A 21,227-nucleotide genomic window follows, 5' to 3' on the forward strand; every position below is an offset into this window, starting at 1 on the left:
TTTGGGATTACTTGAAAAATCTGGGGAAGAGGATTATGATCACCTGGAAAGGCAGCGATTGATCATAGACAGGCAGCAAGACTCTGTCAAGGTAGATCCTGCCTGACCAATCAGAAGGTAACACGCTGAAATACAGAGGACAGGACAGAAGATGCAGTTTACCATGGATCTTGACAGTTTCCATACTGGAAAACTGATCCATGACAATGGAAGTCTAAAAGGATCTTGGGGTGTGTCCATCGCTCAATGAAAGTAGCAACACCAAAGCAGTAAAGTATGGCATTGGCCAGGGTGTTGGAGTCTACAAGTTAGGAAGTCATGTTGCAGCTGTATAAAATGAGGGTTCAGCCACTTCTAGAGTACAGTGTGCAATGCTGGTCACTGTATTACAGGAAAGATGTGGAGGCTTTGGAACTGGTTCATCAGGATATTGTCTGGATTAGAGAATATTAGCTGTGAGAGAGTTTGGACAAACTTGGGGTGATTTCCCTGGAGCATTGGAAGCTGGAGGGAGACCTGATAGGTTTATAAAATGAAGACAGGTAGAGATAGACCAGTGTTACTCAACATTTTATTCCTACTCACATACCAATCTTAACCCTTTGGACTTTGTATCCCTGTTTTCAGGGACTACCAACATTTTCTGGGATTGGTTTTATATACGAGTGGTGTTCGTACTGTAGTTTACCCATGGCCCCAGTCTGGAGTATATATTATGAAAGGTTAAAAATGACTGTAGTCCAAAGGGTTAAGTAATCCCTTACTAACCATAGAGCTCCTATGTGGCATCCTATGCCATAGGTGCTCTGTGGTCAGTAAGGGATTATTAATGGGATAAGAAAGGTTGAGAACCACTGGGGTAGACAGTCAAGAGTCTTTTTCCCCAGGGTGGAAATGTGAAAAAAAAGAGGAGAGAGGGAAATGTTTAGAGTTTTACAAAGCAATTTTATTTTTCCACCTCAGCATCGACTAGGAACCATGTACTGGGATGGGTGCCCACTGGTCAGCATGGATACGATGGACCAAATGGCCTGATTCCTTGCTGTATTTCAAGGAGTCAAAGAAAGCCAAATGTGAGAGCAGAGCCATTTGTAATGTAGATCAATTGGAAGTGTGGAGTGAGCAAGGAATGAGACAACTTTGCAGCAAGAGGGGAAACATTTTCAAGACAAAGTTTATCATCAGATAGAGGAATAAAAGTAACATACAGGTCCCCGCGTGATTCCTGAGAGTAAGGGTATGAATGAAGACCAACACTGCTCACAATACAACCAACACAGCTGTGAAATTAGAGTCCGATGTGATTTTACCTTCTCTAAAAGTGCATAATTTCTTTAGTGGTCCAAAGCTCTCATCATTGGCAATAGTGGGGTCCTCGAGTACTTTCTTTTCTACATAAACAATCATTTCCTTTTCCTACAAGTAAGGACAAATGGAAATTGAAGGTCAAATTTCCCCTATTTTTATAAAAAGACAGAGCATAGTTACAGGCCCTTCCACCCCACGAGCCTATGCCGCCCAATTAACCTACGACCCCTGTACGTTTTGAAGGGTGGGAGGAAACTGGAGCACCCAGAGGAAACCCACACAGACACAGGAGGAACATTCAAACTCCGACAGACAGCACCGAATTTGAACCCCGGTCACTGGCGCAGTAACAGCGTTGCGCTAACCACTATGGTAACCATGCCACGTTTCAGACAAAGATGGAGATGGAGTAACAGAAGAACACAAGATTTGTACAGGCACACTACCTCCATGAGAAAGATGCAGAGCTCCTTAAATGGTTGAAGCAAACGATCATCATGGATCTTCTTAATGACCAAGATACTCCGGGGAGGTTTGTTCCAGGTCAGCCGTTGACTAGCGGGATCCTGAATGTGCCTGCAACAAAAGAGTGCCATTGGTTAACAGAATTTAGAGCAGCTACCAGCCAGAGACAGTGGAGGGAGAGAGGTGAAACAAGTCTCTGCTGCTTTGTGAAGATAAGGTAAACTCACAAAAACCCACAAAACATACCCTAGACGTAACCACAAACTCCTGTGTAACAACCTTGCTTCCAAAAGGTTGGAGCTTCTGCAAGTGGACATGTAGCTCACACACATCACCAACCACTCTGCACATACAGTCAGGCCACTCACTCCCAGGGCAGACTGCAGTGCCTGCCTATATGTCCCTGGGGAGGGAGCAATGCTATGTCCACTGGCTTGGAGGAAACCTACAAGGAACAGTCTACACTCCAGTGATAGGAGGGTAACCTGGACAACACTTATATTTTTAAAAACATACATACAGCACGGTACAGGCCCTTTTGGCCTATGAATCAATGCGCCCAATTACATCCAATTAAGCTTCGCCCCAGTACGTTTTGAAAGGTGGGAGAAAACCGGATTCCCCAGAGGAAACCAATGTAGACACGGGAGAATGTATAAACTCCTTACAGACAGCACGGGATTTGAACTCCTATTTTAAACCACCATGTCAACCGTACTACCCATGTTGATTTTTTATTTTTAATAAAATTAGCAAAAAATAGGAACCCGGGATAAAGGCCAGGAAAATAAATGCTCATTATCATCTCTCCAGTACTTGGCACCAGTTACTTGGTGAAGAAGGGGTATGGAATGTTGGCTTCATTGGGTTGGGCATTGAGTACAAAACTTGGTGTAGCCCCACTTGGAATAGTATCACCCCATTACCATACAACCATATAACCGTTTACAGCACGGAAACAGGCCATGTCGGCCCTTCAAGTCCGTACCGGTTCACTTGAACAACTCCACTAGCTCCTCCGCAAACTCTTGAGGAAGTAGAGGCTTTCTTCATGATGCCATTCATGTGATCTAATTTTCCACAGCCAACTATTTCTCCATTGTTTACTCAAATCAAGATACACCAAGAGGAAACAGTTAAAAAAAAATCTCCATTCACTTATTTTCCTTCAGATTAGAGAAAGTAGAGAACCGGAAAGATGTGCGGGATTCAGAAAGGGGTCAGACTACCAGGATGCTGCCTGAGTGTGTGAGTTATGAGAAGAGATGATACAAACAGGATTTTTTGGAGCATAAAAGGCTGAGGGGCAACCTGATGGAGGGGACAAAACCACGAGAGGCATTGATAGGGAAGACAGTCAGAATTTCTTTCACAAGTCAAAAGTGTTACACACGTGTTCTCAGTGGAGAGGGTGGAGGAAGTTTAAGGGTGATAAATAGGGCAAATATTTTACACAGAGAGTGGTGGGTGCCTGGAATGGGCTCCCAGGAGTCATGGTAGAAACAGATACAAAAGTAGGATTTAAGAGACTTCTATACAGACACATGGACATAAAGGGGACGGAGACATGCATGGGTAGAAATGGTCAGTCAATGTTTTGGGTCTGAATCCTCCATCATAGAACATTATAGCACCGAACAGCCCACAATGTTATGCTGACCTATATACACCTACTCCACAACAATTTAACCCTTCCCTACAACACCTCATAACCCTCTATCCGGATAGCTGTTGGAAACACACTGCTCTTGAGCCTTGAGGTGCTGGTCATCAGGCCTCTGTATCTTCTGCCCGAAGAGAGCAGTGAGGAGAGGTTGTGACCAGGGTGATGGGGGTCCTTTATAGTGTTGGCTGCCTTCTTCAGGTAGCACTTCACATAGATGTCTGTAATGGATGAGAGATCACAGCCTCTGGTGGACCTGGATATATTTACTATTTTTTGCAGCCTTGTGCAATCCTGGATACTTGAGTTTCCAAACCAGGCTGTGATGCAACCAGTCAGCATACTTTCCACAGTGTACCTGTAGATATCCAATGACCTTTGCCAAATCTCCTCAGAAAGTAGAGGCATTTGAGAAAATAGTAGCAGTGAGACAGGGTGATGGGAATCCTTCATGATGTGCACTGCCTCCTTGAGGCAGCTCCTGACGGAGATGTCTGCAGTGGATAGGAGAGCAAGGGGCTGTGGAAAAGGCAGGGAATCTGCATGTTCTCACTCCCCCAGTTGCAGTCCAAGACACCACACTGGCCTCATCAGTCACCACAGGACTGGAGGAAGTCACAGACTCACGAAAGCAACACTCTAAGTCACCCCACTTTCAGCTACCAAGCACAATCTGGACAACTAGGTACAAGGGCAGTGTTCACACCACTCCAACAAATCTCACCTGCAACTACATCGTTGGTCCCTCACTACAGTGGGGTGCAGATTCTGTAACTCCCTCCTCAATGGCACTGAATGATTTCCTTCACCTGAAAGACTAATGGTTAACGGTGACTTGTCTGCTATACAAACAACCAGACTTTCTCCCACCCACGATGCACACATAAACACAGCCCATCATAATTATATATATATAATTATATATATATAATTAGGGGTCTCCAACCCCTCGTGACTGTTGTCGAACACAGGTGCCGCTATCTTGGGCCCAGACCCCATGGTCCCAGAATTTTAAATAGAACACCATCGGCTCCAAGTCGGCTGTCGGTCTGGGTGGTTGGACCCTGCAGGGGAGTACAGTGTCTCCACTCCCCATGGGTCCACATCAGCAGTGGTGATGCAGTCATTTTTGTACTGAAAGACCATTGTCCTGAAACATCCTCTAATTGTTTCTCCACTGATGCTGCACAACCTGCTGGCCATATTTAATAGCCTCGGAAACTTTATTTCCAACTTGCTGCATCTACAGATTTTGCTTTTACTATAGCTGCTCTTCAAGAACCTGCCTACTCCAGTCCTCCGGCCTGCAAGTTTCAAGAAGTTAAGGAAAACTCTCATGCAATTCTCCAGCTGACCAGACTGAACAGTCCTTTAAAGAGTGGTCATTGCTTTTCATTTAGCAAAATCCCACTTACTGCATTGGTAATCTGCTCAGATCAGTATCGAGCATCTTCTCTTTCCACACCATAGTTACTGCCTAGATTACCCTCAGCACACACAATCAACAGTATAGCTCAGGAAACCTGGTTAAAGCCATCCAACAGGTCAATGGGCAACACCTCAATACTTCACCCAATGCAGTTCAAATCCCACACAGTCGCTTAGAAATCCAAAAACCTCCTTTCTGGAAATAAAAGTGTAGTTTGCCTTGGATTAGACATCCCAAGGACAGTAAAAATTGCTTCACAGCTAACACATGCCTTGTGACGATAGCAGGCCAGCTTGTGTTGATTTAACCCAATATTTTCAAGGTTATTGTACCAACCAAATACTGATCACCAGAGTGTTCTGTAACTCCCTTAATGATGGTAGAGTAACAGGTCTGAGTAACTCTGTACTGGTCCAATGGACAAATATGGTCATGAAAGATTTGAGACTGAACAGTAACAACACTTTGTTAAAAGAGCATCACTACCACAAAGCACCTCAAGGTGCTGGAAAAGGTGACAACAAAAAAATGAAGTAGAACTGTAAGGAGCCTGAGACTTTGTGAGGGAATGCCAGTTCCAAGCATCAAAGATGGGGTGATTACATTTGGAGAGGAGCCCAGGGCCAGAAGTGGGGAATACAGAGATCAGGAACCTTCAGTGCCCCAGGTTTCAAACAGCCAAAATTGTGTGTTAGGGCTCAGAAACAGTTGGAGCCCAATCAGCCTCTCAAGCCAAGAATGTGCTGGAAGGGTCAGGCTTTTAACACAGTTGCTGCTGTGATACTTCACATTTTGTAAAGTGCTTTCTGAATCTTAAAAGGGGGAAGGGGAGAGGAAGAGGAAGTATTCTCAGATGAGAAAGTCCTGGATCACAAATCAGAATTCTCAATGCAGCAAAAACCAGAGCTGGGCTATAAATACTTTCTGCTGGATCAGATTTTGTCTGAATTAATTCACGAGCACGTTGACACACCTGTCGAGTTACCCAGATGCTGGGAGTAAAACAGGCAATTTCTTTGACAATGTATTTCACTGCTTCTAAAGCAACAAAGAAGCTAAAATCAGGACAAAACGGAGGTCTGATTCAGACTTACCATTTCCAGGAAGCACCATTCCGTGTGGGAGCACTGATGTTTGAGATACACTGAATAATTCTCATGACTTCTCTCATCTGCCTGCAACCAATCTTGGCCAGATACTACACCTTGGTTGCAGGGAGCATTTTTCATTCACCCAGTGAGTGCCTACACTCCACTCTGCAGCTCTGCGGCAATCATGCCCAACAACTAGCAGGATCAGAAATTACACTGAGAATTAAACCAGTCAGCTGAAGGAAGGGGTGTGGCCAATTCTTCAGGACAAGTAAAGCAGGAATGCAAGAAACATTTCACCCTTGCACAACTTAAGGCAGCAAGGGAACAGAGTCCAGCATTGCATCAGAAACACCTTAACATTACGTTAATTAAAGCCTTAACTTAAACGACTAGGTGACTGTTGCTGCAATTCACAGCTAACCTACAAAGACCATCTCGGAATGTCATAAATACCTTTATAACCAGAAAGTGTGTTGGAAGTCACTGGTGTAATAGCATGTGGAAACAATAACAAGATACCCACAAACAAATGACAAAACTGGCTGTTCATCAAGAGGGTAGGCCCAGAACAGTGAAGGCAACAATACTCTTCAAAAACAATAATTACCTAAGTTGATGGAAGGAGAAGGAAAGAAAAGAATGGACTCAGTAGAATTTCTGGTGTATGTTTGTTGAGTGACAACATTGTCTGACTGGTTTAATGTATCCTAGATTGTATACCTTAAATGGATGGGAGGGGGGGGTGGGGGGGTGGGTTGGGAGGAGGGGGGGGGGGTAGAAAATGTCACTGTATATGTGTGAAAAGGAAAAAGTGTGTATCATGACTAATGTGATTTATGGTGTGAAAAAAAATTTTAAAAAAAACATTTCCAAGGGATTCACTCATAAATTAAACTATGAACTGTACAGCACAGGGACACGCTCTTGGGCCCACAATCTCTACACCAAACATGATGCCAAATTAAACAAAGATGACATGAACAGCACATGGTCTGGACTCACCACAAAATCTGTGATAATAATTACTTGTGAGGCTGGCCAGTTAGCATAGCAGTTAGCGCCAGCGATCCAGGTTTGAACCGGTCCTGTCAATGAGGTTCTCCCCTGTGTCTGGGTTGAGTTTTCTCCAGGTGCTCCAGTTTCTTCCCACCCTCCAAAAAAAATGGGTGTATTTGGGCAGTGTGGGCTGGAAGGGCCTGTTACTGTGCTGTGAGTCTATTCAGATTAAAATGACTGCCATCTGAAAAGGTAGGCACCTCAGGGGTAACACCAGTGCCAGATAAAAGTAAGCAGGGGCTCCACAGGCAGCCCCAGGGCTAGAGAAGGGGTAATGGTAGGACCAGCTCCCATCCCTTCCCCTCTGTCCAAACAAACCTCCATCCATTCCTCAAATCCTCACCCCATGTCATCCTAAAACAAGCTTTGAACAATTTTTTTCCATCACCTGCCTCCATATCGCCTTGTTTGCATCAGCTTCAGCCTCTATTTATCAATGTTCCTATAAATAGAATATAGGAGCTGGGAGGTAATGTTGAGACTGTTCAAGGCATTGGCGAGGCCAAGTTTGGAATATCGTGTGCAGTTCTGATCTCCAAATTATAGGAAGGTTATCAATAAGGTAGAGAGGGTGCAGAGATTTACTAACATGTTGCCTGGATTACAGTATCTAGAATTATGGAGAAAGATTGAGTAGACTGGGTCTTTATTCATTGGAACGTAGAAGGTTGAGGAGGGTTTGATAGAGGTATATAAAATTATGAGGGGAATAGATAGAGTAGATGTGAATAGGCTATTCCCCTTGAGGGTAGGAGAGATTGGAACGAGGAGCTACAAGTTAAGGATTAGGGGGCAGAACTTTAGAAGTAACATAAGAGGTAGCTTCTTCACTCAGAGAGTGGTGGCTGAGTGGAATGACCTGCCGGAAGAGGTGGTTGCAGCAGGGTCAATGTTGTCATTTAAGAGGAAGTTGGATGAGTACATGGATGTGAGGGGATTGGAGGGTTATGGGCAGGGACCGGGTAGGTGGAACTAGTGGAATTTCACTTAAATTAGTGTGGACTAGAAGGGCCGGTGTAGCCTGTTTCTGTACTGTAATTGTTATATGGTTATATAAAACCTCAGGGTGTTTTCTGCACAAAGGAGACCCACCCACACAATGATAATGCAGCTCTGGGCTCTGTGAATCTGAACTAGAAGAATGAGTGGCACAAGGAGTGAATATTGAGAGGAAAGGGTTAACTTGGCAGCAGGAATGAGATGCCAGAACTGAGAGTTTTGAACAACAATGAGATTTGAAAGATACCAAAAGTTTCAGCACTGTTGCCAAGGAAAATAGCATTACGTGAAGGAGGTATCAAACGGGACATCACAGTGTGGTATCCCCAACTCCAGGACCTCCAGGACTTCCGTCTACATCAATGCCACAGGTAGAAATAGTGGACACCTTTAAATTCCTTCTGGGTAAACGTTTCCAACTGGACAAACACTCTGACACAGTAGGAAGGTAGCATACCAACATCTTCACTTCCTCAGAGGAGCGTGAGAAAATCTGGTCCCCAGTGTCACCGTGGCCCTGGGAAAGCACACTGTCAGGATGAATTGCAGAGTGGAATGGGAAAAATGCTCCACCCCAAACTGCATGAAACTGCAGCTTTACACCATCACATGAACCTCCTCTCCCTCCACCAACTCCATCTACACTTCCTGATGCCTCAGAAAAGCAAGCAATGAACTAATGGATTTACCTTGTCCCGGCAACCCTCTCTTCACTTCTCCTCCCACGAGGGAGAGGAGTCATGAGAGTGAAGTCACACACCACCAGATTCAAGGAGAGTTTCTTCCACATCACTAGACTACTGAACAAACCTTACACCAGTAAAACAATCTCGCCCTTGCTGTTTGAACTGATCTCTCACTGTAACTTTGCTCTCCAGTCTGGGATTTATTCTGCTGCAAGTATGGAGAGACTTTCTTCAGAGTTCACAAAACAAATCTTTCATGGTACCTCAGTACATGTGACAATAAATGTAAACTTGAACATGAAGTCTGTAGGGTTAACAAAGACTTTGCTCAGTCAAGAATAGATTCTGGACATTCTCCAACATTATGTGGGCCAAACAATGCAGTAGACCAAAGGGATGTGATTCTGGTTGTCGTTCAAATAGATACAGTAATGGCTCTGCAACAAATTCTTAACAGAAGAGTGAGTTTTTATTTAGACATACAGCATGGTAAGAGGCGTCTCCAGCCCATGAGCCTGGGCCGTCCAATGACCTACAACTCCGGTACATTTTGAAGGGTGGGAGGAAACTAGTGCACACAGAGGAAACCCACAAGGAGAACGTACAAACTCCTTACAGACAGTGCGTGATTCAAATCCGGGTTGCTGGTGCTGCAATGGCATTCTGATAACCTCTATGCTCACCGTGCCACCTTTGTACCTTGATGGCCTGGTTTCACGGCCAGGCGGTGGTGTACGGGGTTTGCTTCATACAGTGGAGATAATTGGAAAACTATTCTGTGACCTTGGATCCCACCGTTCAACTTGCAGGGCTGCTATTACAACAAACATTTAATCTAAATTTGTTGGGCTGCAAAACATGGTTACTTCTTGCTTACATCAGGGTCCTAGCTGACAACAAAGTGCGGAGGCAATAGCTCCACAAGGTCAGAGGGTTACAGTTCCTCACTATCAACTAAGAATCACTGGAGTCTTCCTTGGATTGAGCACCACCTCTCAGTGAACAGGGTTCAAAAGGTTTGCAAAGATGCAATGGGGAAAGTGGGCAACAGAAGTTTTCTTGCTCATGTCCAAGGGAGCAGCATTCACCAGCATCTGAACAAGACACAACTAATGACGTCCTGTGGCTGGGAACACCATGTACTCTCAGAGTTGCCACATGCAGCTCTCCCACTACACAGGACAATGCCTGCAAGGGGTGTTCCATGGACCTAGCCTCCTCCATGGGGCTATTCTTGGGAGATCCCAGTAAACAGAGTCCATTGAGAACATCAGTTGAAAGATGCGAGTGATGGAGATGGAGAATCATCCTAAACAAAACTAGGATGTGGTGCTATGCATGGGTAAGACAGAAACTCCTGGTGCACCCACAAGACAACTCTAATCCAACAAGGAAGGAAGTCTTGCTGGACTTGATCCTGGAAAATTTAGCAGCATAAAACAGCATGAGATCATTACTGGGTCAGAGCAATTCTGGATAGAGACCAGTGAACATCAAAGGCAAAACATTCAGCCAGGAGGGGGCCCTGTAACTAAGAACCTTACAGGACCGCTTGGAAATTCTTGTGTTTTTGGGAAAAGCAATTGGAGGGTGAGGGCAGACGTCCAGGGAGAAATTTCACAGGTGGAGAAAATACATCCACAGTTGAAGGAAGATGGCTAATGCGCAATACGTCCTGGGATACAGAGCAAATAAAAATCTTGTAAGAAAGGTCAGCACCAAGATTCGATTTAAACTCAGGATCACAAAATCCAAGGCTCTGACCTCCCAAACATTGAAGACGTCGATGTGAGGTGCTGTCTCAACATTATAAAGGACCCCCATCACCCTGGTCACAACCTCTTCTTACTGCTCCTTTTGGGCAGAAGGTCCAGATGACTGATGACCAGCACCTCAGGGTTCAAGGACAGTTTATTTCCAATAGCTATCAGACTCTTGAATCCCCCACCGTATTACACTGTTCAGAGACTGCTCCAACACCACAAAAGGCCTGTCTGCACTAGTGTAACACCACTTTTTTTCTTGTATTATGGTAACTGCAAATAATTATTATCTATTTTTAATTCAATGTATACGATTGTAGTTGAGGGGCATGAATAAAATGAATGCACCATCTTTTTTCCAGGATAGACAATTTCAGAACAAGAGGATTGTGATGAAGGGGGAGAGATTTAAGAGGAACTTGAGCTGCAACTTTTGGAATGAGCTCTGGAAGAAGGGTTTGTGGAGAAGAAGAGTTTAGAAAGTTACAAAGGATATGGACCAAATGCAGGTAAACAGGACTAGTCCAGAATACCAACTTGGCCAGCACAGCCAGGTTGGGCCAAAGGGCCTGATGCTCTATGCCTCTGCGACAGCAAGGAACACTGTCCAGAGTGGGCGGGTGAACTGGCTGGGGAGGGCGAGTGCACCGGCCAGGGAGCAGGCATCGATCATGTGGCTTATGGAGCAGCCAACATCCCATAAACTGAGTCACTGGACACAAAGGCAGAGCTTGTGTTGGCAAACCATGAATCAATGGTTTGGGTTCCAGCTGCAGACAAGTTTCCACATGAGGAAGGAGAGAGAGACTGTGACAGGGCACATAGGTGCTTTCCCAGGAATGCAAGCAGGAATAAGGAACTACTGAAAGGTCTGACTCTTCCTTTTAATCAATCCAATGGAAAGAGAAATAAATCATTCTGAGTGCATGAACAATCAAAGGCCAAGGATTCAAAATCGTTGATACAAGATGGAAGGGATGAGGAGGGAGGAATATCGGCATCTGGAAAATGGAGGAGAGAATCATAGGGAGAAAGAGGTCGAGCATCAGCCTCATGAATATAGAGATAAGTAGGGTTTAGACTTTAGAGGAATGTTGAGTGACAGAGTTCAAGATTGCTGAGCTCTGAAATTCGAAGCATCAAATTACAGTTTAAATTTTATTCACAGCTTCCTGGTAATTAATGACAATTAGAACTGAAAACATTCAGTAAATACACCCTCCCAGATCCCCATAATCACCAGCATCGTTCAGTGAGTTTACACTCCAGGCTGTGAGCTTACTCCTCCCTGGATCTAGAAATGGAGAAAACTGCAAAGACCACATCCAACAACGTGGATGGCCAATCAACAAGGGTTTGAAGTAACCTCTAGAACTGGGCAAGGTTTCACTAAGGGCTTACCCCGCACAGAGCCACCAATGTCAGACAGAAACCAGAGATAAGAAACAAGACTGCCTTCAACTGACAGGAAACCAAAACATTCTGTCATGTCCAGGCAAGAGAATATTCCTTTCCACTCATTATTCGTTCTGTGTCAATGGTGCAAGGGTTTTGAGGGCTCAGGGTGTCACTCGTGAGGGGGGCTTTGTCAGATGCCTTACAAAAGTTCATGTGGACAATATCCCTTCGTCCAACTCTCTAATCTTCTCCTAAATGTTGAAATCCAAAGCGTACCCACCACATCCACTGGCACCTCGTTCCTCATTCTCTTCCTTTAAACATTTCACCTTTCACCCTTATACCATATCCTCTATTTCTTGTTCTACCCTGCTTGCCTTTATCCGATTTACACCCCTCATAATTTTGCATACTTCCATCAAATTTCCCTTCATTCACTGGCACTCCAGGAATAAAGTCCTAGTAAATTTCCTCTGCCTTCTCTAAAGCCACCACATCTTTCAGTTAATGCAGCAACCAGAGCTGCACCCAATATTTCAAATATGGCCTAACCAAAGTTTTATTCAGCTATTCTCAACAGCAAGCATGATGTCACCCTTCTTTACTATTGATAATGAATGATAAGGAGTGTTGCCATATACAGTACATTTTAGTAAGGCACCAAAATTCTTAGCATGGATATATCCTGAGATTCCTCCACATCAAAGTGTCCTGTCATTTAAACATTACTTTCCTCTTGCATTTGACCTCCCAAGGTACCACACTTCATATTTGTTTGATTTAAACTCCATCTCCCATTTCTCTACCCATATCATCTATCTCCTACTGCATCCTTTGACAATCTTCTACACTGTCTACAACTCCACAAATTTTTGTTTTGTCTGAAATTTTACTAATCAGGCCATCTTTTTTTCGAATCATTTATACATGATTCCATGTGCATTAATTTTCTGGATCGCCAAAAAATTACCGGCTTTGTCAGATGCCTCATTAAAAGTCCACATGGACAACATCTCATTATCACTTTTCCTCACTTAAAAAACTTGATGAAGTCAGCAATATCTAACTTGCCCCAATAAGACCATCCTTTTACCAAATACCAGGGAATCCTCTCCCAACAGCTTCCCCATCACTGATGCAAGACTCAATTTGCCTACGTTACTGGATTATCCCCAATGCCCTTCCTAAAGGGATCTCATTGTTCAAAAACATAATGGGGTTGTAGGTCAATTGGGCAGCATGGGATCATGGGCCAAAAGGGCCTGTTACCGTGGTGCATGTGTAAATTAAATTAATATCTCCAGTCCTCTGGGACCTCAACTATGTTTAGAGAAGCTCTTGCCTCGCGCAACAACCAGGTTTTGATCCATTGGCCCCTGGGAACTTATCTTGCTTAATATTCTTCAACAGACCCAATACCACCTCTTTCTTGGTACCCCCTGTTAAAAAAAACTTCCAGTATCATAAAATGAATAACCAAAATCTAATTTGTAAAGTTCTATAATGCAGCATTAGAAGCTTGTTGATAATCAACTTCAGGTTCCATTTACCACCTTCTCGTGAATCATTGATCTTTCGACAATGAGAATCAAGAATTCTAAAAGCTCGCCCCCAAGCCTGATGCACAGTGGAACAGCTGCACATTACAGAGCAGTGTTGTCTGGGTATGTGGTGACTGTCTAAACTGTCATTATTTAGGTCTTGGTTCTCATGCACGTGTCCAAGAAAAGATTTACACAGAAGTATTTCAATGGGGGGGGCGTGGCAAGATGGCGTAAGGAACAGACGTGCCTTCCAGTCCTCTCCTGACTCTGAGTTATTGTTTTGTTTATAAGTGCCCGTTAAAACTCTTTAAAAAGTTTATAAATAATAAGAGGTGCTGAATTAATATCTAATGGTACATTTGCTAAAAAAAAGTAAAAGAAACGCCAACAGATTGTTAAAAAATTACATTTCCCGAAATTATCTGAGCCTACCTGTTTACAAGAAGCCAGGACTCAGCGTGGAATGGATCCAGGAGAAGAAGTGCAGGATTCGGCATTGGAACTTCGTTCTGTACAAGTAGGGCTCTTTAAAGATGTCGTCCGGCAGCCTTTGGAACAAAGGGCTAGCCAGGCGCGTGTATTTCAAACAACACCCGCTGTGAGCGCTGTTGCTGAGAGTTTGACAGCTGAATCAGCTGGGACGCCACCAGCTGGAGAGTTAAAGAGCCGACCTCCGATTGATATAGCGGTGGCGCTGCGAAATGCACCACCAGTTATGATGGTTTCCCCAGGTTTGGATATAATGAAGGCTTTTGATGAAATATGGCTTAAAGATAACCCTGACTATCAGCCTCCTGATATTGCTGAGGGGGCTGTGGCAGGGGTTTCTACACAGAGCCATACTGCAAGAAAGGCTGCTAAACCAAGGGAAGGGACAGAAGATCCTTTGGTCTCTCAGAAACAGCAGGATCCTACTATGTCTGAATCTACCTTTGCTGATATGCTTATCAAGTCTCTTGAATTTAAGTTATATTCTTCAATGAAACAGCTAGGTAATTCTATGACCCAGGTTTATTCCAAGCTTAATACATTGGTGGATATTAACACTCAACAGATGGCTGACTATGGAGCTTTTAAACTTAAAACTAATGAAAGACTTGATATGTGTGATCAAGGTTTAGTTGATGTACAAGATAATTGCAAGATGTAAACAAAACAATTGAAACATTGCAGATTCAGAATAAAAAAATTAGCAAAAAAGGTTGATTATTTGGAGAATCAATCTAGACGGAACAACGTAAAAATTGTTGGTTTGCCAGAAGACATAGAAGGGCCAGATCCAAGAAAATTTTTTACTGAATGGATTCCACGAGTGTTAGGACAAGACAAGTTCCCCGAAGGTTTAATATTGGAACGTGCTCATAGAGTTTTGAGAGGGAAACCTTTTTCAGGACAGAATCCAAGACCTGTTCTGGTCCGTTGCTTAAACTACTGTGATAGAGAGACAATTTTACGTGTGGCTTTTAGAAATGCACAGCAAAATAGATCTCCTTTGATGGTTCAGAACAACCGTGTCTTTTTTTATCCGGATCTGAGTCAAGAAATTATGTTTCAACGACGTGAATTTAATTCCGTGAAAGAGCTGTTGTGGAAAAAAGGTTATAAGGCAACATTTAGGTACCCTGCGGTATTGAAGATTTTTCAGGATGGATATCAGCCAAAGTTCTTTGATAATCCGAAAGAAGCTATGGACTTTGCTCAATCTTTACCGATTACGCAATTTCAGGAACGGCGTAGTCCTCCACGGTCTCCAAAGAGAGTGGAGATACAAGATGGGAATCAGATTTCAAGAAGAAATGGAAGCAATGGTGGTCAAAGTGGCAAAGTTGATTAAAAAAAAAACGAATCTTTTACTTTTTTTTGAGAACATTTCAGATAATGATGATAGTTTAATATGAAATGGGAGTTGGGAGAGGGAACTGGGTGGGCATTATTTTCCAGAAGTCATCAGCTACGTGTGAGTTATCTCACACCCAGTATTTTGTGGGAGTTACCGCATTGTGCAGTTTAAACAGGAGGAGGTAGTTGACCTCTTGCCTGGTTTTTTTTAAATTTTTCGGTTATGGAGTTGGTTTTTTTTATTACTTTTTTTAAATAATTTTTTTTTCTCCTTTTCTTTTTTTCATTTTTGATTGTAGTTTTAAGAGGGAATAAGGGGAGGGGTTTTTCCTTTTTTTTCTCTTTCTTTTTGGGGGTTTCTTTTTTTTACTCCTCTTTTTCTTTATTTTCTTTCTTCTTTTTTTTGGTTGTTGAGTTGTTATAAGGAATGTCTAAATTGAAGTTTGCTTCTTTTAATGTCCAGGGTTTAAATAATCCTATTAAGCGTAAGAAAGTACTTGCTGACTTAAAAAAATTAAAAGTTGATGTGGCTTTTTTGCAGGAAACTCATTTAACAGATAAGGAACATTTGAAACTCAAACGTGAATGGGTTGGACAAGTTTTTTATTCTTCATTTAATTCAAAGGCAAAAGGAGTGCCAATTTTGGTGCACAAGAATTTACCATTTCAGTTACAGAATGAAGAGAAAAATGGTGGAAGATTATTAAAATTGAACTGTACAATTTTTAATGAAGCTTGGACTTTGCTTGATGTTTATGCTCCGAATGTCGAGGATACAGCTTTTGTTGTGGATATGTCTTTATTACTTGGACAATCAAATTCTAATGTGATGATTGGGGGAGATTTAAACGTGGTATTGGAGCCTTTATTGGACAAGTATCCAAGAGTAATTAAGAAATCTAAGATGGCAGTTCAAGTAACTAATATGATGTCAGATTTGAATTTAATTGATATTTGGTGAAGATTTAATCCTACAGAGAAAGATTTTTCTTTTTATTCTTCGCGCCATAATTCTTTTTCTAGAATTGATTATTTTTTAATTTCAACACATTTGAAGGATAGGGTTGTATCGGTGGATTATAAGGCAAGATTGGTTTCGGACCATTCTTTATTATTATTAGAATATCAGAGTTCACAAGATGTTCAGAGAGCTCCAAGATGGAGATTTAATACTATGTTATTACAAAAACCAGAATTTATTAGTTATTTAAAACAACAAGTTGAAGTTTTTATTAGTAATAATATTAATTCTGTTTCTAGTCATTTTGTTTTATGGGATGCAATGAAAGCTTTTTTACAAGGTCAAATTATCAGTTATGCTTCTAAAGTAAAGAGAGAGAGACTTAAAGAGATTGAAGATCAAGAGAAAAAGATAACTGCTACTGAAAAAGAATTTCAAAAAAGTGCTACTGAAATGCAAAAGAATAGTTAACTAATTTAAAATTTAAATATAATGAATTACAAACTTATCGGTTTGAATGTTTAATGAACCGAACTAAACACAAGTTTTATGAATGGGGTGAGAAAGCTCATAAAGTTTTGTCATGGCAGTTAAAAAAGGAACAATTATCTAGGATTATACCAGCAATTAGAAAGAAATCAGGTATTACTTTTAGCCAAAAGGAAATTAAAGAGGAATTTTTTAATTTCTATAAAAAATTATATACCTCAGAATGTAAAGATGTAACTGAAGATGTTATAGATTCTTTTTTGAAAAATATTGAATTGCCACAATTGAATCAAGAAGACAGACAAGAGTTAGATAAATCCTTTACAGAAAATGAAATAGAAATGGCGATAAGAGATATGCCAAATGGAAAGGCACCTGGTGAAGATGGGTTTTCTATAAGAGTTTTATAAAACTTTTTATGCTGATATATCTCCTATTTATAAGGATGTATTACAACAAATTTATAATACTTTTCAATTACCTGAGTCTTGCTCTAATGCAATAATTACAGTTATACCAAAAAAAAAAGATCCTTTACAGGTTTCTTCTTATAGACCAATATTGCTGTTAAATGTGGATTATAAAATTGTAGCTAAAGTTATGGCTAATCGACTAGCTCAATATTTGCCTAAAATAATACATAGTGACCAAAAGGGATTTATAAAAAATAGATATGCGTCAGATAACATTTTGCGTTTAATAACTTTGATAAACAAATCTAAATCTCAGATAAATTATCCAATAGTGGTTTCACTGGATGCAGAGAAGGCTTTTGATAGAGTTGAATGGAAGTTTTTGTTTAAAGTACGAGAAATTTGGTTTTGGTTCTTTATTTATTGGATTGATAAAGGCTTTATATAATAGTCCGAAGGCTAGAATTGCTGTCAATGGGCGGATTTCAGAATCTTTTAATTTAACAAGGTCTACTAGACAAGGATGCCCATTGTCGCCTGCTTTATTTGCTATAGTTATTGAACCTTTGGCACAATTAATACGCCAAAACGAAAATGTTAAAGGTATGAGAGTTTTGAATGAGGAATATAAGATTAATTTATTTGCTGATGATGTTTTATTATATTTGGTGTATCCGGGTATTTCTTTACCAGCAATTCAAAAATGTTTAGAAAACTATGGTCAATTATCTGGTTATAACGTAAATTGGGCTAAAAGTGAAATTCTATCAATTTGTAAAGATGATTATTCAATATATAAAAGTATTACCAATTTGAAGTGGACTACACAAATTAAATATTTAGGAATTAATGTTAATACGGAATTTCAAAACTTATATTCAATTAATTATCTTCCTTTAATAAAAAGGATTAAATTAGATTTGATTAGGTGGAAGGATTTACCTTTGGGTTTATTAGGGAGGATTAATACTATAAAAATGAATATCTTTCCTCGAATACAATATTTGTGTCAATTAATTCCTTATTTTTTAAATAAAAGTTTTTTTAAGGATTTATATAAAGCAATTAGAGACTTCTTATGGAAGGGAAAATTTCCGAGAGTGGCGATGAGAAAGTTGATGTGGGATTTCCAATTTGGAGGTTTAAGATTACCGAATTTTCAGCATTATTATGAAGCAGCTCAATTTAAATTTCTTAGTGCATTAATGAATATGGATGATCCGCCCAGTTGGGCAAAGGTAGAAATGGCGGTTATTTTAGAAAAATCTCCTCATGAGTTTTTGTTTCGATGGAATAAAAATTTATTATGAACCTATGATGTTCCAGTATTGAAGCATTTATTGAATTTATGGACAAGTAAACTTAACAAATTGGGGCTCAACTTGTTCCTTTTACAGTCTCCAATATCACCTTGAAACAATGGGAAAGGAAGGGAATAAAAAACTTATCTGATTGTTTTTCTGAGGGATGTTTTTGTTCCTTTGATGAATTACAAAGGAAATTTGGTATTAGTGGAAATTCTATATTTGTGTATTATCAATTAAGATCTTTTGTAAAACAGATATGTGGTCGTCATATGATCTTATTGCCTGATTCTAATTTTGAGGAATATGTACTTTCAATACCAAAAAAGGGATATATATCTGATTTGTATTGTATTTTACAAGAAACCGAAAGTAAACAAGATTGGGATAAAGATAAATTGAAATGGGAAAAAGATTTAGGTTTTACAATAGCTGAAGAAGCCTGGATGGAAATTTGTCAGAATAGTATTTGGAAATTAATTAATGCTATATTAGCAATGATTAATTATAATTTTATACATCAGTTATATTTAACACCGGATTGCTGTTTTCGTTGTGACCAGGCGGCTAATACTTTTTTGCACACTGTCTGGCTTTGTGATCGATTGCAACAGTTTTGGAAAGGTATTCAATCTATACTTAATAGTTTATATAATATCTGTCTTGTATTAGATCCTAATATATTTTTATTAGGGAATATGCAATCACTAATTGATTTAGGTTTAAAGGATTATCAGATTTCTTTTATTTATTTAGCTTTAGCTGTGGCCAAGAAATGTATAGCACTTACTTGGAAAGATAGAAATATATTAACTTTAGATAGGTGGCTTTTGGAGATGAAATCCTGTTTGTCCATGGAAAGGATATCTTTTTCAATTCAGGATAGGATGTCTTTTTATAGGTCAAAGTGGACTCTGTTTGTTAAATATATGCATTTAAGTTTGTTTTAAATATGTTTAAGTGTGATATTTTAGTATTGATAACTTTTTTTTGTTAATATCTTTACCTGTTATGTTTTATCTTTTGTTTTGTAAGTGGGCTTTTTTTTCTTATATATAATATTGTTCATTTTATTAACTCTTCACTCTTTATTTTTGGGGGGGGGGTTAGACTAATTTTAAGTTAGGTTATTAATGTTGTGTAATAATCATTGCGGAGGGGTTAGTTTATTTAGTTTACCGATGTAGTACTGTAATTTTATTATCTTACTTTTATTCTTTTTAAATGTAATCCTTTATTTTATTCATGTTATAAAATCTTAAATAAAGTTTAAAAAAAAAGTATTTCAATGTAGAAAAGCACAGAATAATATTCACTTTCTCACAGTGGCTGCAAACGAGAAAGCCTCACATCGGTAAACGGGAGGAGATGCCCATCTCAGTTCCAGACACCAATCAGCTCTGGATGAAAATGAACTCCTCAACTCCCCCCATCCTTTCCCCATTTACATCAGATACATTCAGACCCCGATGTTATCAAGCCCCTATGCCCATGGAATTAAGTTCTTTCTGCTTATAAACTAAACATAGAAAATACTGAAAACTCTCAGGCAGCAACAATGGAAAGAGAAAAAGTTTTAACATGTTGGGGTGAAGATCTTTTCCTAGAACTCCAAAAGAAAATTGTTTGGATTATTTGGATGGGGAGAAAATTGAAAATTCAGAGGACTTGGGAATCCTTGTGCAGGATCTCCTGAAGGTTAATATCTAGGATGTCTCGGTTGTGAAGAAGGCATTTGCAATGTTGGCGTTCATATCTAGAGGAATTGCATTTTAGAATTTGCATCCTTGGTCCTTGAGGGAAGACAGTAAGATTATGCAGATAAAGGGAGAAAGTTATCCCAGACACACTTTCCGAGTAAGGCTAAGCTTTATCTGCCCATCGTCCAACCTGACCTACTGCATCCAGTGTTCCCAGTTTGCACTCCTCTACATCAGTGAGATCAGACACAGATTGAGTGAACCCGTACACTCTGTGTTAATCTAAACCCGAGCTTCCTGCAACCAAACATTTCAGCTCCCCAAATCATTCCAACACGGGCATGTCTATTGACCTCATCCATCGTCAGGGTTAGGCCAAAAATAAACACCATCTTCCTCTTGTGCAGTTTTAAACCTAGCTATTTATTTTTCTACTTTTAGGTAACCCCCCCCCACACCCCTATCTGGTTCCACTGTTTCCATCTCTTCTCTGACTCCTGTACCCTCTCTCCAGATCATGGCACTGTTTGTGAACCTACTGATCAGAGTACAAGAATGAAACTCACTTCAATCCAGCGAATTAAACCAATCTGGAATGAAAGGCCAGAAGCAATAATGTTGATTGTAAAACCCATCCAGCTGAATAAATGCTCTTCAGGGAAAGAGACCAGTGTCCTTCCCTGCACTGGCTTTATGGGACTCACCAGTGCAGTTCATTCAAAGGGGGCCTTTCAAAAATCCAGCAGGCTGTGTATTGCAGCGCATTTAGAGATGGGCAGGAAATAGTGATCTTTCCAATGATGCATTCGACTCAGAGAAATGAAAATGGTGACACACACACAATCTGCCCGGTCACACTTCAGGCAAGTCCTCCCCACCTGTCACATGTAAGGTTCTTTATCTTTGCAAAGACTTGCAAATCTTGCATGGATCACCTGATACTCCTCATTGCTTTTCAGTGCTGAGGAAAACATCCTGACTCGGCAGATACATGCACCTGTATCTGGAAGCTGCTGGATGTCCGAGACCAACACAATGCTGGAAACACTCAGCAGCTCAAGCAGCAGCTCAACGGAAACAGAAACAATTACTGGTACATTTTGATCTACGATTCTC

General features: G+C 40.7%; 1 protein-coding gene across 4 annotated transcripts in view; it reads right to left on the bottom strand.

Moving 5' to 3' along the window:
• Positions 1-21,227, bottom strand: part of LOC138754268 (NAD kinase-like) — a 59,793-nt gene that overhangs the window by 26,424 nt on the left and 12,142 nt on the right. For 2 of the 4 annotated variants that reach the window (XM_069918251.1, XM_069918249.1), the window contains exons 3-4: positions 1,755-1,884; positions 1,311-1,416 (exon numbers count right to left, since the gene is read on the bottom strand). In XM_069918251.1, coding sequence (XP_069774352.1) covers positions 1,311-1,416; positions 1,755-1,884 — 236 coding nt within the window. Of the gene's footprint in view, positions 1-1,310; positions 1,417-1,754; positions 1,885-2,761; positions 2,892-5,959; positions 6,140-21,227 lie in introns of those variants that run through there. The other 2 variants (XM_069918252.1, XM_069918253.1) reach the window with 2 other exon arrangements.

Source organism: Narcine bancroftii, chromosome 2, assembly GCF_036971445.1.
Source record: "Narcine bancroftii isolate sNarBan1 chromosome 2, sNarBan1.hap1, whole genome shotgun sequence".
NCBI classification, from domain to species: Eukaryota; Metazoa; Chordata; class Chondrichthyes; order Torpediniformes; family Narcinidae; genus Narcine; species Narcine bancroftii.